The following is a 27841-nucleotide window of genomic DNA, read 5'->3' as shown; positions in this document are numbered from 1 at the left end:
CCTTCCCTCTCCCCCCCCCCCTTTTTTTTTTTTTTTGTTTGTTTTTCTTTCCTTCTCTCATTCCCTCTTCATTCCCCTGACCCCCATGTGTTGCATCATCAGATTTATACGACATTGAACTGTAGATATGCCCTCCCCCAACTCTTTGCCAGGACAACTGTCCTTGAAAGTTCTCTCACTTAATGTTAAGGGCCTGAACACGCCAGAAAAGCGCTCCATGCTGCTTTCCTACTTGCATAAACAAAAAGCGGATGTAGTCTTTATCCAGGAGAAGCACTTCCGTCAAGATTCTATTCCCAAGCTTTTTAACTTCCGCTTTCCTACAGTTTTCCACGCCACTAATCCCTTAGCTAAATCGAAAGGGGTCGCCATCCTGCTCGCCAGACATCTCCCCTTTAATATGACAGATACTCTTCTGGATCCCAAAGGTAGATATCTGTTTATAAAGAGCTCCTTCGCCAATCGACCCAACACGTTTGCTAACGTTTATGCTCCCAACGCCAAACAGGTTTCGTTCACATGCTCGCTCAGCTCTGCCCTAGCCGCTTTCCAAACGGGTGTGCTGATATTAAGGGGAGATCTGAATGTCCCTTTAAGCCCATTGTTGGACTCCTCTTCGGGCAGCTCCTTTTTGCCTTACAAAGCTCTTAAGCAGATACGCTTACAATTACAACACTTGCAACTACACGATTCCTGGCGAACTCTCTACCCTACTGTTAAGGACTACACTTTCTGTTCCACACCACATAACAAATACTCTAGGATAGATTACTTCTTCTTGTCACAGTCAGATTTCCCACTCCTTCATGCTGCCTCCATAGAACCGATGGTCCTCTCCGATCACCATCCCATAACCATGATGTTGCGGTTTCCCGAAAAACACATATGCTCGAAGTACCGGCGCCTGGACGCTTCCCTTCTTACTGACATTGCTATTGAACAAGAGATCCGTTACAACCTGACTGAGTATTTCTCCTTGAATTGCTCTTCAGACACCTCTCCCCTCACGCAGTGGGAAGCCCATAAGTGTGTCATTCGCGGTACACTCATAGCTATAGCGACAAGACATAAAAGAGACAGACGAGCGTTTGAAACTCTTTACGGACAGGATTCAATCTTTGGAAAAAGCCCATAAGCAGACTCTAGCTGCGTTGACCTTGTCAGAACTTACGAACACCCGCATACAACTTCTCACAGAATTGGGTACGGTGGTCAAAAAAAGATACATTCTTTCACAAAAATTGTACTATGAAGTCGAAAATAAGAGCAGGAAGTTTCTAGCTAGTGCTCTTCACGAGAAATGGTCCAGCATGACGGTACATAAAATCAGAGGCTCCGATGGCACGGTGGCTACATCCAACCCCGACATTGCCTCCCATTTCGAACAGTTTTATAAATCCTTATATAATCTCCCTCCTGAACATCCCCCTCTGCAGACCGACAAAATCCAGAGCTTCCCTGATCTCTGAATTCCTTCATCTTTATAGCCCAGCTGCTCTCTTTGAGGAACAGGCTCACTCTCTGGAAAAAGATCTGACCCTGATTGAGCAACAGTGCGCTGTAAAGCAGATGAAACCTGGTAAGAGCCCGGGTCCTGATGGTTTTTCAGTAGCATATTATAAATCCTTCCAAGACATCCTAGGTGCCCCTTTTCTTTCCGCTTTCAATACTCTCTCTCAGTCTCCCCAGTCACATTCCCGACTTTTAGAGGCTTACATTATGGTTATCCCCAAAAGCGGTAAGGACGATACTCTGGTTCCCAATTACAGACCTATTTCCCTGCTGAATGTTGACATCAAATTGTTCGTGAAAATTGTTGCTAAACGGCTCCTCCCCTTGCTTCCCGCCCTGATCAATTTAGATCAGGTGGGTTTTATCCCTGGTAGAGAAGCAAGGGACAACACCATTAAGGCCCTTAATCTCCAACATTGGCTTTGTAAATCTAACACTCCTGGATTTTTTCTTTCTTTAGATGCTGAAAAGGCCTTTGATAGGATTGCATGGGACTACTTGAAGGCGTCTTTGATGGCGTTGGGTTTGGGGGAGAGAATGCTAAACTTCATAATGGCCCTATATGCTGATCCAACAGCTCGAGTCCGGGTAAAGAGACACTTATCAAACCCCTTCCACCTAAGAAATGGAACACGCCAGGGTTGCCCCCTCTCCCCGCTCCTGTTCGTCTTATCCCTTGAGCCTTTGTTAAGGAAATTTGCTCAAATCCTGATATCAAAGGGATCAAGGCAGCAAAGAATATACTGTAAGCTTGCTGCTTATGCGGATGACATCCTCCTGTTTCTTGTCGACCCCCATACCACATTGCCGAATCTATTGAAAGACTTCGCTTTCTTTCAATTTCTGTCGAATCTTAAAATCAACTTCTCTAAGTCCTATGCTCTTAACATCTCTCTTTCCCCTGACCTGGTTTCATTTTGTCAGTCTCACTTTCCGTTTCAGTGGGAAAGGAATGCCCTCTCTTATCTTGGTGTGCAACTTACCTGTAATCTTGACGACCTCTACACCAAAAATTTCCTTCTCGCCCTTCGTTCTATACAGGAGGATCTCACTAAATGGCATCGCCCTTGCTTCTCTTGGTTCGGAAGGGCGGCGATACTAAAAATGAACATACTCCCCCGTCTACTCTCTCTTTTTCAAACATTGCCGATTCTTCTGCCACTCGCTTTTTTTGCCTTCTGTAAAAAATTGTGCTCCCTATTCCTTTGGGACCATAAGCGGCCACGCATTGCATTCTCCCAACTGATCCTTCCTAAACTTAGAGGAGGAATTGGGCTCCCTGACCTTCACCGCTATTATTGGGCTTGTCACCTTTCCCGCATAATCGATTGGCACGTCCGCTCGGCTACCAAAGATTGGGTCCATTTGGAGAATGCCTTTTCACCCTCACCCTTGGCGTCGATCCCATGGCTCCTACCAAGGCATACCCCTCAAGTCCTTCTCACACACCCTCTGCTGGGGCCCACCTTAAAAATTTTCCGCTTGGCTTGTAAGTCTGTATCCATTTCTGATATGCCCAACTCCTTAACCCAGACTTCCCTCCTGGCATGCATGAAGCCTTCCTGTCCAAACACTGGCCGCACCCTCAGATTATAGTAAAACACTTTCTTCATAAAGGCAGGATGAAAACATTTGCTGAATTACTAGACAGCCTGGGTATCTGTGATTTCCCTGTCTGGGCTTATCTCCAGATGAGACACTTCTTGCTTTCGCATAAAGACCGTCACAACTGGGCCCGTCCTCTTACCCTTTCGAATCCGCATGCTCTAAAGCCGAACCCCAAAAGCATTTGATCTCAGAGGTGTACCCCCTCCTTGTTGGGAGTAGGACCTACAATTCTCTTCCTTCATGCCGTGCATGGAACAGAGAGCTGGATACCAACCTGTCGGATTCAGATTTGGACCTAATTTTTAGTTACTCCCACAAATGCTCCCTCAATGTTTCGACGCAAGAAAACAGCTACAAACTGGCCTCCAGATGGTACCGAACTCCTTCAAGAATTCATCGCTACAACCCTTCCTTGCCCAACAGCTTTTTTTTTAGGATACTTTACATAAGTATAAAAAAACATGATACTCGTTATCGGGGTACAGCTCACCCTATACTGCGACGCAGCGCACCACATTGCAATATAGTTCCAGGCATACGATAAATACATTCGATAATACATTCACTCAGCGGTATGATGCCTGACGTGATGTGCGTGGCGGACGAATCCCCAGACCAACACGTCATGCATAACGCCGCTTACCCCGAGACCATAGCATCCTAAGACAAAGAACATTTCCTACCATTACAAAGTCATGCAAGATACGATTAGTTACAATATACAATAAGCATCGGGTGTGGGGGGGGGGGGGGGAAAGGGTCACAGGCCCGAAGCTTTATTGAAAGGACAAAGACACGCAAGGGGGAGTAGGGGGAAGGGGAGATCTTCAGACGTCCTCTTCCTCCTTAAAGTCCATCAAGGTATAGTCCCTGAGCAGACTGAGGATCAGTCTGCGGCAGTCCTCAATGTACATCCTCTCCCGCTGGTGGATGAGGTGCTTCCTGGCGCACCATAAAGCGTCCTTAAAACAACACAGCACCCGCCAGGCGCTGTCAATGTCCTCCAGAGAAAACGTTCCACAGAAAAGTCCATTCAACACCCCAAAGTGTGTGATGGTTGTCTGTGGCACAAAGTGCTTGAGTTCAGGTTCCAGGGCCCTCAACAGGTCCTGAGCAAAAGAGCACTCCCAGAAAACGTGATGAACCGTTTCCTCGTGGATGATGCAGAAGGGGCAGTGTCTGTATCTGCTCAGGTTCCTGGCATGCATAAATGTCCTGAGAGGCAACCCCCCTTGGATTGCCATCCATGCCAGGTCCTTGTGCCTGTTGGTGAGGATGTTTGAAGAAACATTCCTCCAGACCACCTTGCAGGTGTCTGAAGGCAGGCCTGGAACCGACTCCAAAATGTCACTTGCTCTGATGAGCTTGTAAATGATCTTTGGCTTCCACAAGTCAGGCTTGACTCCCTGTAGCCCCTGCTCCTTGATAAACTTGAAGGTATCCAGGTAGTACCAAGGAGTGTCCCAGTTGTAGGGGATGGAACTGTCCCAATTGTCCCATCCGAGGGACCTCCAGAGAGGCAACAGGAAGAAGCGTGACATTACGTTCCTGCCAGAGTCCATAATCCTTTTTGGCAAAGTTCTGCGGATGCAGTTGCAGGCAAAGAACACCCTCAGTTGGGTGGCGATGTCGGGCACGCCCTTACCGCCCTTGAGGGGTTCCTTGAACATGACTGCCCTCTTCACTCTGTCCATCTTGGAGCCCCAGATGAAGTGAAACACCACCCTGGTGATGGCCTTACAGGTGTTGACCCGTGGGGGCCAGGCCTGGGTGAGGTACTGCAACACAGGGAGAATCTCGCTGCGGAGTACCAGTGTCTTCCCTTCGATGGTGAGGTCTCTGAGGCTCCAAAGTCCAAACTTTTGTCGCATCTTTGACAGTCTCTCCTCCCAAGACTTCAGGGCTGCACCCTCGGCACCAAACCAAACTCCCAGGATTTTCATGAAGTCTGTCTTGATGCCAAAGGGCATGGATGCAGAAGAAGGCAGGAACCACTTTCCGAACAGCATGACTTCTGACTTCCCGCAGTTGACTTTTGCCCCCGAAGCTTGGCCGAAGTCCTCGCAGGTCTGGACGAGCAGGTCGATGGAGCGCTGGTTGGCACAGAACACCGTCACGTCGTCCATGTAGAGCGAGCACTTCACTTCCCTTCTGTCTGGTCCCGGCGCGGTGATTCCCCCGATCTCTGGATTCCGTCTGATGCATTCGGCAAAGAGCTCTATACAGCAAACAAAAAGCAGAGGTGAAAGAAGGCAGCCTTGTCTGACCCCGGAGAGGACCGGGAAGGGGTCAGTTTTCCAGCCGTTCACCTGCACAGTACTACAAATGTCGTTATACATCAGGTCAACATACCGACAAAACATTTCCCCAAGACCAAACCTGCGCAGGGCTCTGCACATACACCCATGGGAGACACGGTCAAAGGCCTTTTCCTGATCAAGACTGACCAGGGCCGCGTGCACACGGCGGTCCTTGATGTATTGGACCGTGTCCCGGACGAGCGCTAGGCTGTCTGCAATCCTGCGGCCAGGAATGCCGCAAGTCTGATCCGGGTGGATGATCTGTCCGATGACGGCCTTCAGCCTGTTAGCCAGGACTTTGGCGAGGATCTTGTAGTCCACGTTCAGGAGAGAGATGGGACGCCAGTTTTTCAAGTCACATCTCTCCCCCTTACGCTTGTACAAGATCGTGATCATTCCCTCCCTCAACGAAGGAGGCATCCTGCCCTCCACCACCATCTCCTCGTACAGCTCGAGCAGGTCCGGGCCCACGAGGTCCCACAGCGCTACATAGAGCTCTGCTGGGAGACCATCGCAGCCCGGGGTCCTGCCCCGCCTGAAGGATTTAGCCGCAGAGTGCAGCTCCTCCATCGTCAAGGGGGCGTTGGTGGCCGACAAACCTGCAGGATCAATGGTGTTAGTGATACCTGACAAGAGAGAATCCTTGCCCAACAGCTGTTGGAGATGCTGGACGTCAGATGGGTCATTTCTCCACATCTGGTGGTCTTGCCCAATCATTCAACCATTCTGGCAAGAGGTCTATCGGATTGTGGTGTCTGTAACTACCTTACCATTGATTCTTTCTCTGACTCAGTTCCTCCTCCACTATTCCTCCCTTCCGTGGGGACAGTATTTTAAATCCTTAGCTATGCATATGTCAACGCAGCCAGACTCTGCTTACCTGTATTTTGGGGCTCCACTCGCCGTCCCTCCATACAAGATTGGCTTATCCGCTTGGGCAAAGTGGCGGAGATGGAAAAACTGATTGCGACTGCACTTGATACCCTGACCAAATTTTCCCACACTTGGGCCTGTTGGACTCACTTTCAGACCACCCCTGCATATCAGTCCCTCATGGACCAATCTACTTGATCTAATTCAGCTCACCCTCCTATGACACCCCTTTCTCTTTTTCCGAATGGCTGGCAATGTGTTTCCTTAAGTGTATCTGCCCCCATTTGCATGTCCCCTGTGGCGGTTCAGGTTCTGTCTACTTCTGTTTATATCCTAACGTATAGACGATGACACTTAATTCGCACGTTACTCCTCCCCTTATTCCACCCTCTCCCTTTGTCCTTCCTCCCCCTTTCCTCTACCCCCTCCCCCCCTTTTTTTTTTTTTTTTCTCTTTTTCTTTCTCTTCTCTTTCATCTCTCCCATCTCCCACACTCTTTTCCTTTTCTTCTCACACACTCTTCTGCACTTTATGTAGTCTTCAAGAGATCATTGGGCATAACTACATCAATATTATCTTATACTTATTAGAGTCTCTACGACAGTTTTCGTTTGTATTCAGATACCTTTGCTACATAACGACTGTCGCCACATTTTTTGTATGTGCACTACATTCGCCCCCCCATTGCGGGCCTATGCCTTGAGGTATATCTACATGAGGTTCTCTGTTATCAGCCTCTATTATGCCTTTTCATGCTGCCTGAGTATTACATGCATAACCCGGTTGTGGCCTAGTTATTTGTCGGTCTATGTTCTTGCATATGATCTCTGTTTTCTCATGTTGTACCTATTGATGACTGCCTTATCCTCTTGTATTTTACAAGTTCCTTTGTAATTCTGTAATTCACCAATAAACTTTTTTGAAATAAAAAAAGATAGGTACTTTATTGTCATTGCAACGTAAATCACAATGAAATTCTATAAAAAAAAAAACTCCACACACACATGAACATATAACATTCTCAACATGCACACATGTGAACATTGTCCCCATCCCCCCAGATAAAAGCCTAAAAGAAACGACGACCACAACATCAAGCCAAGTCACTTGGAGCGAGATAATAATACTCAAAATGACCATTTAGGGCCTTGATAGCTATTGGAAAGAAAGAAACCTTCCTCGAGTCGTTTTGTCCTCACCTTTTTTCTTTTTCCAACCTCCTGCCAGATGGTTTCCAGGTTTAGTAATTTATATTTACTAAAATAATTGCATTTCCATGTTCTGTGTACTGTGGGAGACCAGATATAGTGAATGCAGGGTCTGGGGAGAGCGGATATAGTGAATGCAGGGTCCGGGGAGATCAGATATAGTGAATGTAGGGTCCGGGGAGACTGGATATAGTGTATGCAGGGTCTGGGGAGACCAGATATAGTGAATGCAGGGTAAAGGGAGACCAGATATAGTGAATGCAGGGTCCGGGGAGACCAGATATAGTGAATTCAGGGTCCGGGGAGACCAGATATAGTGAATGCAGGGTCTGGGGAGATCAGATATAGTGAATGCAGGGTCCGGGGAGACAAGATATAGTGCATGCAGGGTCCGGGGAGACCGGATATAGTGAATGCAAGGTCCGGGGAGACCAGATATAGTGAATACAGGGTCCGGGGAGACCAGATATAGTGAATACAGGGTCCGGGGAGACAAGATATAGAGAATGCAGGGACTGGGGAGACCAGATACAGTGAATGCAGGGTCCGGGGAGAGCGGATATAGTGAATTCAGGGTCCGGGGAGAGCGGATATAGTGAATGCTGGGTCCTGGGAGACCGGATATAGTGAATGCAGGGTCCGGGTAGAGCAGATATAGTGAATGCGGGGTCCGGGGAGAGCAGATATAGTGAATGCGGGGTCCGGGGAGAGCAGATATAGTGAATGCAGGGTCCGGGGAGAGCAGATATAGTGAATGCAGGGTCCGGGGAGAGCAGATATAGTGAATGCAGGGTCCGGGGAGAGCAGATATAGTGAATGCAGGGTCCGGGGAGACCGGATATAGTGAATTCAGGGTCCGGGGAGAGCGGATATAGTGAATGCTGGGTCCTGGGAGACCAGATATAGTGAATGCAGGGTCCGGGTAGAGCAGATATAGTGAATGCGGGGTCCGGGGAGAGCAGATATAGTGAATGCAGGGTCCGGGGAGAGCAGATATAGTGAATGCAGGGTCCGGGGAGAGCAGATATAGTGAATGCAGGGTCCGGGGAGAGCAGATATAGTGAATGCAGGGTCCGGGGAGAGCAGATATAGTGAATGCAGGGTCCGGGGAGAGCAGATTTAGTGAATGCAGGGTCCGGGGAGAGCAGATTTAGTGAATGCAGGGTCCGGGGAGAGCAGATTTAGTGAATGTAGGGTCCGGGGAGACCAGATATAGTGAACGCAGGGTCCAGGGAGACCAGATATAGTGAATGCAGGGTCCAGGGAGACCAGATATAGTGAATGCAGGGTCCATGGAGACCAGATATAGTGAATGCAGGGTCCAGGGAGACCAGATATAGTGAATGCAGGGTCCTGGGAGACCAGATATAGTGAATGTAGGGTCGAGGGAGACCAGATATAGTGAATGCAGGGTCCTGGGAGACCAGATATAGTAAATGCAGGGTCCAGGGAGAGCAGATATAGTGAATACAAGGTCCGGGGAGACCGAATATAGTGAATGCAGGGTCCGGGGAGACCAGATATAGTGAATGCAGGGTCTGTGGTTTAGTAACACTTTAATACCTAAAAACTTAAAAGCAGATACCGGCTCTACTACGTCTCCTCTGGTGTAGAATGGAACCATGTCAGTCTTGGTCTTCCTAAAATCAGCTTTTAACTCCTTGGTCTCCCCAGTGTTTAGGGACAAATTGTTTCCCTCACACCACTCTACTGAATTGGCCACTTCTTCCCTGTAATGCTTCTCATCCCCTCTTGTGATGCAACCTACTATGGTGGTGTCATCTGAAACTTTGATGTTACGTTTTGTAGAAAAGCAGGGAGTGCAATCACAAGGGTATAGAGAGTAGAGAAGGGGACTCAATACACAACCATGTGGTACTCCTATGCTGACCACACCCTGGGATGACACATGCTTACTCAGTGTGACCCCCTGTGGGTGCTCTACCAGGAAATCCTTTATCCAAGAGTAGGGGTCTCCAAACCTTCTAAAGAAAGGGCCAGTTTAGTGTCCTTTAGACTGTAGGGGGGCCATGGGAGTAAACAATGCCCGATCTTTGGTTTTATGGAGAGAAATAGTTGGTGTTAGTTGAAGGAATAGTGCCCTATTGTTGGTGTCAGTGGCAGGAATAGTGCCCTATTGTTGGTGTCAGTGGCAGGAATAGTGCCCTATTGTTGGTGTCAGTGGCAGGAATAGTGCCCTATTGTTAGTGTCAGTGGAAGGAATCGTGCCCCACTGTTTGTGTCAGTGGAAGGAATAGTGCCCCATTGTTGGCGTCAGTGGCAGGAATAGTGCCTCATTGTTGGTGTCAGTGGCAGGAATAGTGCCTCTTTGTTGGTGTCAGTGAAAGGAATAGTGCCCCATTGTTGGTGCCAGTGAAAGGAATAGTGCCCCATTGTTGGTGTCAGTGGAAGGAATAGTGCCCCCTTGGTGCCAGTGGAAGGAATAGTGCCCACCTTGTTGGTGTCAGTGGAAGGAATAGTGCCCCACTGTTGGTGTCAGTGGAAGGAATAGTGCCCCGTTGTTGGTGTCAGTGGGAGGAATAGTGCCCCATTGTTGGTGTCAGTGGAAGGAATAGTGCCCCATTGTTGGTGTCAGTGGGAGGAATAGTGCCTTACTGTTAATGTCAGTGGGAGGAATACTGCCGCATTGTTGGTGTCAGTGGAAGGAATGTTGCCCCATTGTTGGTGTCAGTGGGAGGAATAGTGCCTTACTGTTGGTGTCAGTGGAAGGAATAGTGCCTCATTGTCGGTGTCAGTGGAAGGAATAGTACCTCATTGTCGGTGTCAGTTGAAGAAATAGTGCCTCATTGTCGGTGTCAGTGGAAGGAATAGTGCCTTGTTGTCGGTGTCAGTGGAAGGAATAGTGCCTCGTTGTTGGTGTCAGTGGAAGGAATAGTGCCTCGTTGTCGGTGTCAGTGGAAGGAATAGTGCCTCGTTGTCGGTGTCAGTGGAAGGAATAGTGCCTCGTTGTCGGTGTCAGTGGAAGGAATAGTGCCTCGTTGTCGGTGTCAGTGGAAGGAATAGTGCCTCGTTGTCGGTGTCAGTGGAAGGAATAGTGCCTCGTTGTCGGTGTCAGTGGAAGGAATAGTGCCTCGTTGTCGGTGTCAGTGGAAGGAATAGTGCCTCGTTGTCGGTGTCAGTGGAAGGAATAGTGCCTCGTTGTCGGTGTCAGTGGAAGGAATAGTGCCTCGTTGTCGGTGTCAGTGGGAGGAATAGTGCCTCATTGTCGGTGTCAGTGGGAAGAATAGTGCCTCGTTGTCGGTATCAGTGGAAGGAATAGTGCCTCGTTGTCGGTGTCAGTGGAAGGAATAGTGCCTCGTTGTTGGTGTCAGTGGAAGGAATAGTGCCTCGTTGTTGGTGTCAGTGGAAGGAATAGTGCCTCGTTGTTGGTGTCAGTTGAAGGAATAGTGCCTCGTTGTTGGTGTCAGTGGGAGGAATAGTGCCTTATTGTCGGTGTCAGTGGAAGGAATAGTGCCTCATTGTTGGTGTCAGTGGAAGGAATAGTGCCTCATTGTTGGTGTCAGTGGAAGGAATAGTGATTCATTGTTGGTGTCAGTGGGAAGAATAGTGCCCCATTGTTGGTGTGACTGGCAGGAATAATGCCTCAAAGGCCAGATAAAGGCAATCAGAGGGCCACATCTGGCCCCAGGGCTGTAGTTTGGAGACCACTGTCCAAGAGCAAAGGGAAGGGGGCATATTCAGCTTCAGCATCTTCCCCACCAATAGATCTGGGATAACGGTATTAAAAGCCGAACTCTAGTCAATGAACAACATTCTTCCATAGTTGCTGGAGTGTTCCAGGTGACATAAAGTGTTACTAAACCCACAACAGTACAATCAGTCTGGCATTGTATGCTGGCTGATCACTGAAGAGTGGGAAATGTGAAAACATTTTACTTCTGACTGCTGCTGACTGCTGGTGCTTGTAGTTGTTTTATTTTCTTCTTTGGGTCTTGCTAAAAGATTTTACTTTTTTAAATCCCTTTTTCTGTCACTTTTTTTTCTTCCTTTCCTTGTCTTCCTTCACTCTTCTAATTAAGGGGCGGAGTTAATTGGTCCCAGGTGATACAGGTCCTATATAACTTGCTGTGGAGCTCACTCTGAGCTTGCCTGTATTTTGCTTGCTGGACCTTTAACTAAGTCAGCGGTTCTCAACCTGGGAGTCGCGACCCCTTTGGGGGTCGAACGACGCTTCCACAGGGGTCGCCTAAGACCATCGGAAAACACATATTTCCGATGGTCTTAGGAACCGAGACACCGCTCCTCGCCACCGCCGCTGCCACCGCCGTCTCCAGGTGTGGGCGGGATGACATGCCGCCCCTGTCATCTGGACACACCTCGAGATCAATCCTCGCCTGTGATTGGCCGCCGGTACTGTAGCTCAGGAGAGGCACACAGGCGGCCAATCACCGGCAAGGAGGTGGAGCTTGGAGAGGAGGAGCCGAGCGGCACCGCGAAGATCGAGCGAGTGAAGAGGAGGACAGCGGCCGGAGAAGGAAGACATCTGACAGGTAAGTGTCGGTACCATGGGAGAGGGAGCGAGCGAGCCCAGGCTGGAGCAGGAGTCTGCAAGGTAAGTATCATTGGTGTCAGTGGGAATAGTGCCCCATCATTGGTGTCACTAATACCAATGATGGGGCACTATTCCTCCCACTGACACCAACGATGGGACACTATTCCTCCCACTGACACCAACGATGGGGCACTATTCCTCCCCCCACTGACACCAACGATGAGACACGATTCCTCCCCCAAATGACACCAACAATGGGGCACTATTCCTCCCCCACTGACACCAAGGATGGGGCACGATTCCTCCCCCCACTGACACCAACGATGGGGCACAATTCCTCCCCCCACTGACACCAAGGATGGGGCACAATTCCTCCCCCCACTGACACCAAGGATGGGGCAGTGTCCGGGGAGACCGGATATAGTGAATTCAGGGTCCGGGGAGAGCGGATATAGTGAATGCTGGGTCCTGGGAGACCAGATATAGTGAATGCAGGGTCCGGGTAGAGCAGATATAGTGAATGCGGGGTCCGGGGAGAGCAGATATAGTGAATGCAGGGTCCGGGGAGAGCAGATATAGTGAATGCAGGGTCCGGGGAGAGCAGATATAGTGAATGCAGGGTCCGGGGAGAGCAGATATAGTGAATGCAGGGTCCGGGGAGAGCAGATTTAGTGAATGCAGGGTCCGGGGAGAGCAGATTTAGTGAATGCAGGGTCCGGGGAGAGCAGATATAGTAAATGCAGGGTCCAGGGAGAGCAGATATAGTGAATACAAGGTCCGGGGAGACCGAATATAGTGAATGCAGGGTCCGGGGAGACCAGATATAGTGAATGCAGGGTCTGTGGTTTAGTAACACTTTAATACCTAAAAACTTAAAAGCAGATACCGGCTCTACTACGTCTCCTCTGGTGTAGAATGGAACCATGTCAGTCTTGGTCTTCCTAAAATCAGCTTTTAACTCCTTGGTCTCCCCAGTGTTTAGGGACAAATTGTTTCCCTCACACCACTCTACTGAATTGGCCACTTCTTCCCTGTAATGCTTCTCATCCCCTCTTGTGATGCAACCTACTATGGTGGTGTCATCTGAAACTTTGATGTTACGTTTTGTAGAAAAGCAGGGAGTGCAATCACAAGGGTATAGAGAGTAGAGAAGGGGACTCAATACACAACCATGTGGTACTCCTATGCTGACCACACCCTGGGATGACACATGCTTACTCAGTGTGACCCCCTGTGGGCGCTCTACCAGGAAATCCTTTATCCAAGAGTAGGGGTCTCCAAACCTTCTAAAGAAAGGGCCAGTTTAGTGTCCTTTAGACTGTAGGGGGGCCATGGGAGTAAACAATGCCCGATCTTTGGTTTTATGGAGAGAAATAGTTGGTGTTAGTTGAAGGAATAGTGCCCTATTGTTGGTGTCAGTGGCAGGAATAGTGCCCTATTGTTGGTGTCAGTGGCAGGAATAGTGCCCTATTGTTGGTGTCAGTGGCAGGAATAGTGCCCCATTGTTAGTGTCAGTGGAAGGAATCGTGCCCCACTGTTTGTGTCAGTGGAAGGAATAGTGCCCCATTGTTGGCGTCAGTGGCAGGAATAGTGCCTCATTGTTGGTGTCAGTGGCAGGAATAGTGCCTCTTTGTTGGTGTCAGTGAAAGGAATAGTGCCCCATTGTTGGTGCCAGTGAAAGGAATAGTGCCCCATTGTTGGTGTCAGTGGAAGGAATAGTGCCCCCTTGGTGCCAGTGGAAGGAATAGTGCCCACCTTGTTGGTGTCAGTGGAAGGAATAGTGCCCCACTGTTGGTGTCAGTGGAAGGAATAGTGCCCCGTTGTTGGTGTCAGTGGGAGGAATAGTGCCCCATTGTTGGTGTCAGTGGAAGGAATAGTGCCCCATTGTTGGTGTCAGTGGGAGGAATAGTGCCTTACTGTTAATGTCAGTGGGAGGAATACTGCCGCATTGTTGGTGTCAGTGGAAGGAATGTTGCCCCATTGTTGGTGTCAGTGGGAGGAATAGTGCCTTACTGTTGGTGTCAGTGGAAGGAATAGTGCCTCATTGTCGGTGTCAGTGGAAGGAATAGTACCTCATTGTCGGTGTCAGTTGAAGAAATAGTGCCTCATTGTCGGTGTCAGTGGAAGGAATAGTGCCTTGTTGTCGGTGTCAGTGGAAGGAATAGTGCCTCGTTGTTGGTGTCAGTGGAAGGAATAGTGCCTCGTTGTCGGTGTCAGTGGAAGGAATAGTGCCTCGTTGTCGGTGTCAGTGGAAGGAATAGTGCCTCGTTGTCGGTGTCAGTGGAAGGAATAGTGCCTCGTTGTCGGTGTCAGTGGAAGGAATAGTGCCTCGTTGTCGGTGTCAGTGGAAGGAATAGTGCCTCGTTGTCGGTGTCAGTGGGAGGAATAGTGCCTCATTGTCGGTGTCAGTGGGAAGAATAGTGCCTCGTTGTCGGTATCAGTGGAAGGAATAGTGCCTCGTTGTCGGTGTCAGTGGAAGGAATAGTGCCTCGTTGTTGGTGTCAGTGGAAGGAATAGTGCCTCGTTGTTGGTGTCAGTGGAAGGAATAGTGCCTCGTTGTTGGTGTCAGTTGAAGGAATAGTGCCTCGTTGTTGGTGTCAGTGGGAGGAATAGTGCCTTATTGTCGGTGTCAGTGGAAGGAATAGTGCCTCATTGTTGGTGTCAGTGGAAGGAATAGTGCCTCATTGTTGGTGTCAGTGGAAGGAATAGTGATTCATTGTTGGTGTCAGTGGGAAGAATAGTGCCCCATTGTTGGTGTGACTGGCAGGAATAATGCCTCAAAGGCCAGATAAAGGCAATCAGAGGGCCACATCTGGCCCCAGGGCTGTAGTTTGGAGACCACTGTCCAAGAGCAAAGGGAAGGGGGCATATTCAGCTTCAGCATCTTCCCCACCAATAGATCTGGGATAACGGTATTAAAAGCCGAACTCTAGTCAATGAACAACATTCTTCCATAGTTGCTGGAGTGTTCCAGGTGACATAAAGTGTTACTAAACCCACAACAGTACAATCAGTCTGGCATTGTATGCTGGCTGATCACTGAAGAGTGGGAAATGTGAAAACATTTTACTTCTGACTGCTGCTGACTGCTGGTGCTTGTAGTTGTTTTATTTTCTTCTTTGGGTCTTGCTAAAAGATTTTACTTTTTTAAATCCCTTTTTCTGTCACTTTTTTTTCTTCCTTTCCTTGTCTTCCTTCACTCTTCTAATTAAGGGGCGGGGTTAATTGGTCCCAGGTGATACAGGTCCTATATAACTTGCTGTAGAGCTCACTCTGAGCTTGCCTGTATTTTGCTTGCTGGACCTTTAACTAAGTCAGCGGTTCTCAACCTGGGAGTCGCGACCCCTTTGGGGGTCGAACGACGCTTCCACAGGGGTCGCCTAAGACCATCGGAAAACACATATTTCCGATGGTCTTAGGAACCGAGACACCGCTCCTCGCCACCGCCGCTGCCACCGCCGTCTCCAGGTGTGGGCGGGATGACATGCCGCCCCTGTCATCTGGACACACCTCGAGATCAATCCTCGCCTGTGATTGGCCGCCGGTACTGTAGCTCAGGAGAGGCACACAGGCGGCCAATCACCGGCAAGGAGGTGGAGCTTGGAGAGGAGGAGCCGAGCGGCACCGCGAAGATCGAGCGAGTGAAGAGGAGGACAGCGGCCGGAGAAGGAAGACATCTGACAGGTAAGTGTCGGTACCATGGGAGAGGGAGCGAGCGAGCCCAGGCTGGAGCAGGAGTCTGCAAGGTAAGTATCATTGGTGTCAGTGGGAATAGTGCCCCATCATTGGTGTCACTAATACCAATGATGGGGCACTATTCCTCCCACTGACACCAACGATGGGACACTATTCCTCCCACTGACACCAACGATGGGGCACTATTCCTCCCCCCACTGACACCAACGATGAGACACGATTCCTCCCCCAAATGACACCAACAATGGGGCACTATTCCTCCCCCACTGACACCAAGGATGGGGCACGATTCCTCCCCCCACTGACACCAACGATGGGGCACAATTCCTCCCCCCACTGACACCAAGGATGGGGCACAATTCCTCCCCCCACTGACACCAAGGATGGGGCAGTGTCCGGGGAGACCGGATATAGTGAATTCAGGGTCCGGGGAGAGCGGATATAGTGAATGCTGGGTCCTGGGAGACCAGATATAGTGAATGCAGGGTCCGGGTAGAGCAGATATAGTGAATGCGGGGTCCGGGGAGAGCAGATATAGTGAATGCAGGGTCCGGGGAGAGCAGATATAGTGAATGCAGGGTCCGGGGAGAGCAGATATAGTGAATGCAGGGTCCGGGGAGAGCAGATATAGTGAATGCAGGGTCCGGGGAGAGCAGATTTAGTGAATGCAGGGTCCGGGGAGAGCAGATTTAGTGAATGCAGGGTCCGGGGAGAGCAGATATAGTAAATGCAGGGTCCAGGGAGAGCAGATATAGTGAATACAAGGTCCGGGGAGACCGAATATAGTGAATGCAGGGTCCGGGGAGACCAGATATAGTGAATGCAGGGTCTGTGGTTTAGTAACACTTTAATACCTAAAAACTTAAAAGCAGATACCGGCTCTACTACGTCTCCTCTGGTGTAGAATGGAACCATGTCAGTCTTGGTCTTCCTAAAATCAGCTTTTAACTCCTTGGTCTCCCCAGTGTTTAGGGACAAATTGTTTCCCTCACACCACTCTACTGAATTGGCCACTTCTTCCCTGTAATGCTTCTCATCCCCTCTTGTGATGCAACCTACTATGGTGGTGTCATCTGAAACTTTGATGTTACGTTTTGTAGAAAAGCAGGGAGTGCAATCACAAGGGTATAGAGAGTAGAGAAGGGGACTCAATACACAACCATGTGGTACTCCTATGCTGACCACACCCTGGGATGACACATGCTTACTCAGTGTGACCCCCTGTGGGCGCTCTACCAGGAAATCCTTTATCCAAGAGTAGGGGTCTCCAAACCTTCTAAAGAAAGGGCCAGTTTAGTGTCCTTTAGACTGTAGGGGGGCCATGGGAGTAAACAATGCCCGATCTTTGGTTTTATGGAGAGAAATAGTTGGTGTTAGTTGAAGGAATAGTGCCCTATTGTTGGTGTCAGTGGCAGGAATAGTGCCCTATTGTTGGTGTCAGTGGCAGGAATAGTGCCCTATTGTTGGTGTCAGTGGCAGGAATAGTGCCCCATTGTTAGTGTCAGTGGAAGGAATCGTGCCCCACTGTTTGTGTCAGTGGAAGGAATAGTGCCCCATTGTTGGCGTCAGTGGCAGGAATAGTGCCTCATTGTTGGTGTCAGTGGCAGGAATAGTGCCTCTTTGTTGGTGTCAGTGAAAGGAATAGTGCCCCATTGTTGGTGCCAGTGAAAGGAATAGTGCCCCATTGTTGGTGTCAGTGGAAGGAATAGTGCCCCCTTGGTGCCAGTGGAAGGAATAGTGCCCACCTTGTTGGTGTCAGTGGAAGGAATAGTGCCCCACTGTTGGTGTCAGTGGAAGGAATAGTGCCCCGTTGTTGGTGTCAGTGGGAGGAATAGTGCCCCATTGTTGGTGTCAGTGGAAGGAATAGTGCCCCATTGTTGGTGTCAGTGGGAGGAATAGTGCCTTACTGTTAATGTCAGTGGGAGGAATACTGCCGCATTGTTGGTGTCAGTGGAAGGAATGTTGCCCCATTGTTGGTGTCAGTGGGAGGAATAGTGCCTTACTGTTGGTGTCAGTGGAAGGAATAGTGCCTCATTGTCGGTGTCAGTGGAAGGAATAGTACCTCATTGTCGGTGTCAGTTGAAGAAATAGTGCCTCATTGTCGGTGTCAGTGGAAGGAATAGTGCCTTGTTGTCGGTGTCAGTGGAAGGAATAGTGCCTCGTTGTTGGTGTCAGTGGAAGGAATAGTGCCTCGTTGTCGGTGTCAGTGGAAGGAATAGTGCCTCGTTGTCGGTGTCAGTGGAAGGAATAGTGCCTCGTTGTCGGTGTCAGTGGAAGGAATAGTGCCTCGTTGTCGGTGTCAGTGGAAGGAATAGTGCCTCGTTGTCGGTGTCAGTGGAAGGAATAGTGCCTCGTTGTCGGTGTCAGTGGGAGGAATAGTGCCTCATTGTCGGTGTCAGTGGGAAGAATAGTGCCTCGTTGTCGGTATCAGTGGAAGGAATAGTGCCTCGTTGTCGGTGTCAGTGGAAGGAATAGTGCCTCGTTGTTGGTGTCAGTGGAAGGAATAGTGCCTCGTTGTTGGTGTCAGTGGAAGGAATAGTGCCTCGTTGTTGGTGTCAGTTGAAGGAATAGTGCCTCGTTGTTGGTGTCAGTGGGAGGAATAGTGCCTTATTGTCGGTGTCAGTGGAAGGAATAGTGCCTCATTGTTGGTGTCAGTGGAAGGAATAGTGCCTCATTGTTGGTGTCAGTGGAAGGAATAGTGATTCATTGTTGGTGTCAGTGGGAAGAATAGTGCCCCATTGTTGGTGTGACTGGCAGGAATAATGCCTCAAAGGCCAGATAAAGGCAATCAGAGGGCCACATCTGGCCCCAGGGCTGTAGTTTGGAGACCACTGTCCAAGAGCAAAGGGAAGGGGGCATATTCAGCTTCAGCATCTTCCCCACCAATAGATCTGGGATAACGGTATTAAAAGCCGAACTCTAGTCAATGAACAACATTCTTCCATAGTTGCTGGAGTGTTCCAGGTGACATAAAGTGTTACTAAACCCACAACAGTACAATCAGTCTGGCATTGTATGCTGGCTGATCACTGAAGAGTGGGAAATGTGAAAACATTTTACTTCTGACTGCTGCTGACTGCTGGTGCTTGTAGTTGTTTTATTTTCTTCTTTGGGTCTTGCTAAAAGATTTTACTTTTTTAAATCCCTTTTTCTGTCACTTTTTTTTCTTCCTTTCCTTGTCTTCCTTCACTCTTCTAATTAAGGGGCGGGGTTAATTGGTCCCAGGTGATACAGGTCCTATATAACTTGCTGTAGAGCTCACTCTGAGCTTGCCTGTATTTTGCTTGCTGGACCTTTAACTAAGTCAGCGGTTCTCAACCTGGGAGTCGCGACCCCTTTGGGGGTCGAACGACGCTTCCACAGGGGTCGCCTAAGACCATCGGAAAACACATATTTCCGATGGTCTTAGGAACCGAGACACCGCTCCTCGCCACCGCCGCTGCCACCGCCGTCTCCAGGTGTGGGCGGGATGACATGCCGCCCCTGTCATCTGGACACACCTCGAGATCAATCCTCGCCTGTGATTGGCCGCCGGTACTGTAGCTCAGGAGAGGCACACAGGCGGCCAATCACCGGCAAGGAGGTGGAGCTTGGAGAGGAGGAGCCGAGCGGCACCGCGAAGATCGAGCGAGTGAAGAGGAGGACAGCGGCCGGAGAAGGAAGACATCTGACAGGTAAGTGTCGGTACCATGGGAGAGGGAGCGAGCGAGCCCAGGCTGGAGCAGGAGTCTGCAAGGTAAGTATCATTGGTGTCAGTGGGAATAGTGCCCCATCATTGGTGTCACTAATACCAATGATGGGGCACTATTCCTCCCACTGACACCAACGATGGGACACTATTCCTCCCACTGACACCAACGATGGGGCACTATTCCTCCCCCCACTGACACCAACGATGAGACACGATTCCTCCCCCAAATGACACCAACAATGGGGCACTATTCCTCCCCCACTGACACCAAGGATGGGGCACGATTCCTCCCCCCACTGACACCAACGATGGGGCACAATTCCTCCCCCCACTGACACCAAGGATGGGGCAGTATTCCTCCCCCCACTGACACCAAGGATGGGGCACTATTCCTCCCACTGATAACAATGATGGGACACTATTCCTCCCACTGATACCGATGATGGGGCACTATTCCTCCCACTGATACCGATGATGGGACACTATTCCTCCCACTGATACCGATGATGGGGCACTATTCCTCCCACTGATACCGATGATGGGACACTATTCCTCCCACTGATACCGATGATGGGACACTATTCCTCCCACTGATACCGATGATGGGACACTATTCCTCCCACTGATACCGATGATGGGGCACTATTCCTCCCACTGATACCAATGATGGGGCACTATTCCTCCCACTGATACCGATGATGGGGCACTATTCCTCCCACTGATACCAATGATGGGGCACTATTCCTCCCACTGATACCAATGATGGGGCACTATTCCTCCCACTGATACCAATGATGGGGCACTGTTCCTCCCACTGATACCAATGATGAGGCACTGTTCCTCCCACTGATACCAATGATGGGGCACTATTCCTCCCACTGATACCAATGACGGGGCACTATTCCTCCCACTGACACCAATGACGGGACACTATTCCTCCCACTGACACCAATGACGGGGCACTATTCCTCCCACTGACACCAATGACGGGGCACTATTCCTCCCACTGACACCAATGACGGGGCACTATTCCTCCCACTGACACCAATGACGGAGCACTATTCCTCCCACTGACACCAATGACGGGGCACTATTCCTCCCACTGACACCAATGAAGGGGGCACTATTCCTCCCACTGACACCAATGACGGGGCACTATTCCTCCCACTGATACCAATGATGGGGCACTATTCCTCCCACTGACACCAATGATGGGGCACTATTGCTCCCACTGATACCAATGATGGGGCACTATTCCTCCCACTGATACCAATGACGGGGCACTATTCCTCCCACTGACACCAATGATGGGGCACTATTCCTCCCACTGACACCAATGACGTGGCACTATTCCTCCTACTGCAAAATTACAGTTATGAAGTAGCAACGAAAATAATTTTATGGTTGGGGGTCACCACAACATGAGGAACTGTATTAAGGGGTCGCGGCGTTAGAAAGGTTGAGAACCACTGAACTAAGTGGACATTTAATAAGTGGAGTTAAATAAAAAATGGAGTTGGAAACAGGAGATTATAAGAGGAGTCTACTAACCTGTAAGTGACAAGTGATCTTTCCTGTTAGTATTGTGATGGGATATGAGTGCTAGCGGGGTGGAAGGTTTGTGCAGTGCACAGTGTGCCGCATGTATGCAACAATGGAGCAACAGCTCCGGGATGGATACCGCTGTGACAGATGTGAGCGGCTTGCCTTTCTAGAATCTCGTGTTAGAGTTCTGGAGGAGAAAGTTGCAACGCTGGGCAGAGCTATCAACCTTGAAAGGGGTCTTCTGCTCTCTGAGCAGGTAGCTAATGGGACTGATGTGGAGGGCAGAGGGGATAATTAGGATTATCAGGTAGGAAGATGGGTTACTGTAATGAGGGAGTGGTAGGGGCTCATAGAGAAGGAAGGCTGGCCCTGGGTTTGAGCACCCAAACAGGCTGGGCAAGTTGGTTGAAGATGTGGGGGTGGCACCCCTGGATGTCACTGCTATCCCTAACAGCCGGGATGGCAGACCATCTGGGAGGGGTGGTGAGGGTAGTGCAGGAAGGCTTAGACAGCTGCTGGTAGTAGTAGTAGGATTCTATGACCAGAAGGACTGATAGAATTTGTCGCCAGGATCACCTCAACCGAATGGTTTGCTGTCTCCCTGGTGCCAGGGTTCGGCATGTGGTGGACCGGGTTAATAAATTACTGGGAGGGGCTGGGCATGACCCAGCGGTCTTGGTTCATGTTGGAACCAATGACAGAATACATGGAAGATGGAGGCTGCTTAAAAATCAATTTAAAGAATTAGGCTGCAAGTTGCAGGAAAGAACCTCCAAGGTGATATTCTATGAAATATTACCTGTGCCATGCGCAACTCGGGAAAGATGGGGAGATTAGAGAACTCAATGCATGGCTGAAGACCTGGTGTAAGAGGGAAGGATTTGGGTTCCTAAAGCACTGGGCTGACTTTTCATTGGGGTGCAACCTATATGTTAGAGATGGTCTGCTGTGCTGGGGGAGAGGTTTAAGGGAAGGCTGGAGGAGTATTTAAATTAGGATCAAGGGGGGAGGGAGAATTAGATTATAACTGGGTAGACAGATCAGACGGGTCAGTACTTATTGGTGGGTGGAATGGGGGAAGATGGGGGGAAGGCTATGGCTGATAAGACCGTTCCCATGATGCAAACAACCAGTGGAATCGGTACCATTTGTATGACAATAAATATGCAAAATACGTGTGAACAAGGTGTCAGTGTTTGTTCAACAATGCCAGAAGTCTGTCAAGCAAAATAGGTGAGTTGGAATCTTTTTTGCATGGAGAGCTATGATTTAATTGGTATTGCTGAATCTTGGCTTCATTCTTCGCTTGACTGGACCATTAATATTCCTGGCTATGTTCTCTTTCGGAGAGACAGAGTAATAGGAAAGGTGGTGGTGTCTGTCTCTATATGAGAAGTGATCTCAGAGCGAGTGTAAAAGAGGACCTAGTTGATGGGGAGTGTGATGAGGCTGAAGTATTATGGGTGGAACTGCACATGGGGGTGCATACTAAGGTAGTCATTGAAGTTTGTTATAGGCCTCCCAGTGTTAATGAGGAGATGGAGACTCGGCTCCTTACACAGATCTAAAGGTCTGGGACAGTGATAATAATGGGGGATTTTAACTACCTGGAAATTGACTGGAGTAATGGTACTGCAGGAACAGTTAAAGGGCAAACCTTTTTAAACCTACTACAGGACAATTTTATGGTACAATTCATAGAGGCCCCAACTAGGAATGATGCTCTGCTGGACCTGGTAATCTCAAACCATGCAGAGCTTTTTACGAATGTGCATATAAAAGAACATCTGGCTAGCAGTGACCATAACATGAATTCATTTATTAACTGTAAACGGTGAGCACATACAGGAAAAATAAAAACCGCTTAAGTTCAAGAGGTAATTTTCCAAGACTTAGACTGGGAGGGAATATTGGCATTGATGAACACAACACAGAAATGGGAGTTCACACTGCAAAATATAATCCCATGGGCAACAAGTTTAAAAGGCTAAAAATCAAACCTATGTGGCTGATAGCCAAAGTTAAAAAGGCTATAGATAATAAGAGAAGAACTTTTATTAAATAAAAAAATGAAGGATCACTATTATCGTTTAAACATTACAAAGAATATAACAGAATATGGAAAAAGGAAATAAAGGCCGCAAAAATTGAAAACTAACAACAGATTGCAAAAGATAGCAGGACCAACCCCAAAAAATTCTTCAAATATATTAATAGTAAGAAGGTCCGGTCCGAGCATGTAGGCCCTTTACTAAATAATCTAGAGGGGGTGACTGGGGACAAAGAGAAGGCAAATTTATTGCCTTCTTCAGCTCTGTATATACAAAGGAGCATGTGGGAGCTCTTGTTCATAATGGGCATGGTACTGATACAGCTCCAGATGATCCACATTGGCTCACAATTGATATGATCTAAAAATATTTATACAGAATAAAGGTGACTAAAGCCCCTGGACCAGATGGCATACACCCACAGGTCCTTAAAGAATTGAGCTCTGTCTTTTCAAAGCCATTGTTTCTAATTTGTAGGGGCTCTTTAATGACTGGCATAGTACCACTGGATTGCTGTAAGGCCAATGTGGTGCCTATATATAAAAAGGTCAAAATCTTTACCAAGTAATTACAGACTTGTTAGTTTAACTTCTATAGTTGGGAAGATACTGGAGAGTTTAATAAAAGACCACATAGATGAGTTCTTGCTGGAAACAAATATTTTAAGCAACAGACAGCATGGATTCATGAAAAACAGAAGTTGTCAAACAAATCTGATTTCTTTTTGAGGGGGTGAGCAAAACCTTGGACAGGGGTGGCGGTGGACGTGGTATACTTGGATTTTGGAAAAGTGTTTGACACAGTTCCCCACACACGGCTAACTTGTAAGGTAAAGTCTACGGGCTTGGAAAAATCCATATGTAAATGGATAGAAAACTGGCTAAAAGATCGTGTTCAGAGTAGTTAATGAATGGTCTGGGGTCATCAGTGGTGTACCCCAGGGTTCAGTGTTGGAACCCTTTTTTACTAGGGGGAGTACAACTGGGGAATCAATGGTGAAGGATCTGGGGGTTCTGGTAGATCACAATCCTAATAATGGCATGCCATGCCAAGCTGAGGCTTCTATAGCTAGCAAAATCCTCTTATATTAAGAGGTATAGACTCCAGAGAGATCATATTACCCCGGAGCAAATAATTAGTAAGACCTCATTTGGAATATGCAGTTCAGTTTTGGGCACCAATTCACAAAAAGAACATTGGGGAACTGGAGAAAGTACAGAGAAGGGCAACCAAACTGATATGAGGCATGGAGGAGATCGGCTATGAGGAAAGATTAGAGGAACTGAGTTTATTCTCTTGAAGAGGAGATTAAGGGGGGATATGATCACCATGTATAATACACAAGGGGGGGATATGATCACCATGTATAATACACAAGGGGGGGATATGATCACCATGTATAATACATAAGGGGGGATATGATCTCCATGTATAATACACAAGGGGGGGGATATGATCACCATGTATAATACACAAGGGGGGGGGATATGATCACCATGTATAATACACAAGGGGGGGATATGATCATCATGTATAATAAGGGGGGGATATGATCACCATGTATAATAAGGGGGGGATATGATCACCATGTATAATACATAAGGGGGGGGGGATATGATCACAATGTATAAATACATCAGTGGTTCATATAGTGAACTTGGTGTAGAGTTATTCACCCTGAGGTCATCAGAGGACAAGGGGGCACTCTTTATGTCTGGAGGAAAAGAAATTTAATCTCCAAAACACAAAGGTTTCTTCAGTGAGAGCTGTGAAAATGTGGAATAGACTCCCTCAAGAGTTGGTTCTGACCAGCTCAGTGGATTGCTGTAGGAAAGTCCTGGATTCTTTCTTGGATACACAGAATATAACTGGATATAACATTTATAGGTAAAGTTGATCCAGGGAATATCCGATTGCCTCTCGGGAATCAGGAAGGATTTATTTTTTCCCCAGCAGGTGCAAATTAGATCATGCTTTGCTGGGGTTTTTTGCCTTCCTCTGGATCAACTGTGGGTATAGGATTATTACTTTTTTTTTCAGCCTAACTAACTATATGCAGTAAAGAATGCTTGTTATACTCACCGTGGAACCTAAGGGGTTAATCCTCTGCGGTGTGTAAAAATGCTGTTTGATCCTGTCTTCTGATTCTCCCCTTAGTGTTCCCCCTGTTACATCCTGATAAGACATATCGTGTGAAGACACTCTGCACATGCTCAGTTTGGTGTGTATTGCTAGAGGTTTTTTCTTGGGACAGTACATGAAATTAGCACAGGGCCAATCAGCATTGTCCAGAGGTCAGGGGTTCTGCATGCCACTAAAGAAGAAAGTAAGCTCCTACAAGCTTAAGCCAGTGCTCTACTGGACACTGATAGAAGTCAAGACTGCTATATACTGCTGATGAGAAGGTATTTAGCAGTTTATATTTACTAAAATAATTGCATTTCCATATTCTGTGTACTGTGGGAGACCAGATATAGTGAATGTGGAGTCCAGTGTTTAGTAACACTTTAATACCCCAAAAAAACTTAAAAGCAGATACCCACTCTACCACTTCTCTGGTGTAGACTGGAACCATGTCAGTCTTGGTCTTCCTAAAAACCATTAACTCCTTGGTCTCCCCAATGTTTAGGGACACATTGTTTGCCCCACACAACAAGCATCTAAACTACCTGGTGAAGCTGTTTTGATGCATTTTTAACACCAATCCCTCAAAGAACTTCATTATTACCGGGGTGAGCACAATTGGCCTATGGTCCTTCAAACTATCTGTTTGCTACTTTTGGTTTGGGAGTAATAGTAGATTTTTAAGCAGGTTGGAATCACAACCAATGATGATGATTAGTTAAGACCCCTGCAAGGTGGTTGGCTCAAGAAAATTGTATAATGTATGGCCAGCCTAATGCTGGTGCACTCAGAATCTGGTGCAGCTGTGCATGGTAGTCAATCAGCTTCTTACCTCTGCTTGCTCAATTAGGATTTGTCAGTAAAACCTGGAAACTGATTAGGTATTTATGCAGAAGTGAACTTGATTTTGCACTCTCTAGCTTTAGTAAATACACCCCGGTATGTGTAGATGTGCACTCTGCTTCATTACTCTACCTTGTGTTTTTACCCTCCCTCATCCTCCCATTACCCCACACTGATTCTACCTATTGCATCATTATATTCTTCATATGACCACCCCAGGGCATTGCCACCACCTCTACTGCAGGTTTGACCCTCTTCTTCCTTTCAGCACAGAGTATTGTCCCCCCCCCCCCAGCGCAGGGCATTGCTCTATCTTCCAGTGGAGGGAATTGCCCCTCCTGCAGCAACCATTCCTTACCATTCTCCCAGAATTTTCAAATTGCCAGAAACATCACAGGAGGGGCAGAGACAACACTGCAATAGGTTGATTTTTGTATTTTGTATATTTGTGCATACTTAGATTTATATACAATTTTGATAAAAAAAAAAAGAACTCCAGCTAAAATCTTAGCACACCTGATGGGGGATCCTACGGTTTTCCACTCTATAGAAAGCAAACCTTTTTAATTTTGTACATATATTATCCATGTAAAGTATAACCATTTATGATAATAGGGGCAGATCCGGGGAAATTATTTGTCTGTATTATAAATAGGCCATAAGGATTGGTTACCTGACCCGTAATAGATTTGTGTGAATTTGCTGTGCCGGCCTACGCCTCCAATGTCTTCTCACTCTTTGCAGGTCCTAAAAGATCCACTAAAGCCGCAGGCTAAGGGCAACTACTGGATGGTTGATGTGAGCCAAATTCCTGAGGATGCCATGAAGCTGCAGAAAACGGGAGGCACCCGGCAAGAAGGCTACCCTCCTGACCTGGCTCCTTGTATCCTGCATGGACAGCCCTACAGATCTGTAGACTTTCACCACCCCCATCTTTCAAAAGACAATACTGTGGTCGGATCAGATGCAGAGGCTGGTCCCTCAGTACAAACCCAACCCCCAAATATAGATCCTGCCGCAACCTTCCCAAACATCTTATGGAACCTTCCAAAGTCATATTCAAAATGCATGGCCCCTAATGTGGTGTCCCCTCCCAGCATTCACCCTCTCCTTTACTCCAACTTCCCCTCTTCCTCTGTGACTACATGCCTACCCCATACTCAAGCTCCACCTGAGCGGAGGGATATTTACACTCCCAGTCTGATGCCTCCCCTGCCCAGACCCTCTGAAGCCAGAACCAGAATATCCTCTTCAGATTTCCCTCCCAATAATACGGTCTTTGACATCCCAGTGTATCCACACCACGGGGGGGGGCTACATACTCAAAACATCTATGGGCCAAAATTTTCTCAGGGTGGGGTGTACCCAGGGTACAGACCCAATGGTTACTGATTGGCCAGTTGTTGAGACAAGGCTGGTTTTGGGCTAGTCACTTTTGCCTCAAGGACTAGCTGAACTTCAAGTCTTACCCAATGATGTTGGCACCCAATGTGGCACATGGTCCAGCGGAGGTGGCACCAAACATGACCTACAGTCCAAAGGCATTTGTCAACTATGTATATATCAGTCATTTTCTATCATGTCTGTTTCTTTTTACTTCAAATAAAATTGAATTTGTTTTTTAATCTCAAGTGATGTAAAAGCTTTGTTATTTGAAAAAAAAAAAAAACATGTCATACTTACCTTCTCTGTGCAGTGGTTTTGCACAGAGCAACCCGGATCCTCTTCTTCTCAGGTCCCCTGCCGGTGCTCATGGCTCCTCCCCTCTTGACCAGTTCCCCCAATAGTAAGCCTCTTGCTATGGGGGCACTGGTGCGTGCTAACTCCTGAGCCGCACTCTGTGCATTCATAAGACACAGAGCAGCTGCTCAGTCCCG

The 27841-nt window shown here is 48.2% G+C and overlaps 1 protein-coding gene across 1 annotated transcript; it reads left to right on the top strand.

Moving 5' to 3' along the window:
* The first annotated feature begins 1310 nt into the window (after positions 1-1310).
* LOC149438123 (forkhead activin signal transducer 3-like) lies at positions 1311-27583 on the top strand. Its single transcript, XM_089660223.1, has 4 exons — positions 1311-1387; positions 1488-1579; positions 1973-2100; positions 26709-27583. Exons 1-4 carry the CDS (start codon positions 1311-1313, stop codon positions 27354-27356), a joined length of 945 nt encoding a protein of 314 aa, XP_089516349.1. The 3' UTR covers positions 27357-27583.
* Positions 27584-27841: the final 258 nt, after the last annotated feature.

This window comes from Staurois parvus, unplaced genomic scaffold (assembly GCF_062004578.1).
Source record: "Staurois parvus isolate SC_StPar_1 unplaced genomic scaffold, SC_StPar_1.0 ptg001215l, whole genome shotgun sequence".
Lineage (NCBI taxonomy): Eukaryota > Metazoa > Chordata > Amphibia > Anura > Ranidae > Staurois > Staurois parvus.
The sequence above is the reverse complement of the archived record's forward strand: the minus strand, read 5'-3'. Positions and strand labels throughout refer to the sequence as shown.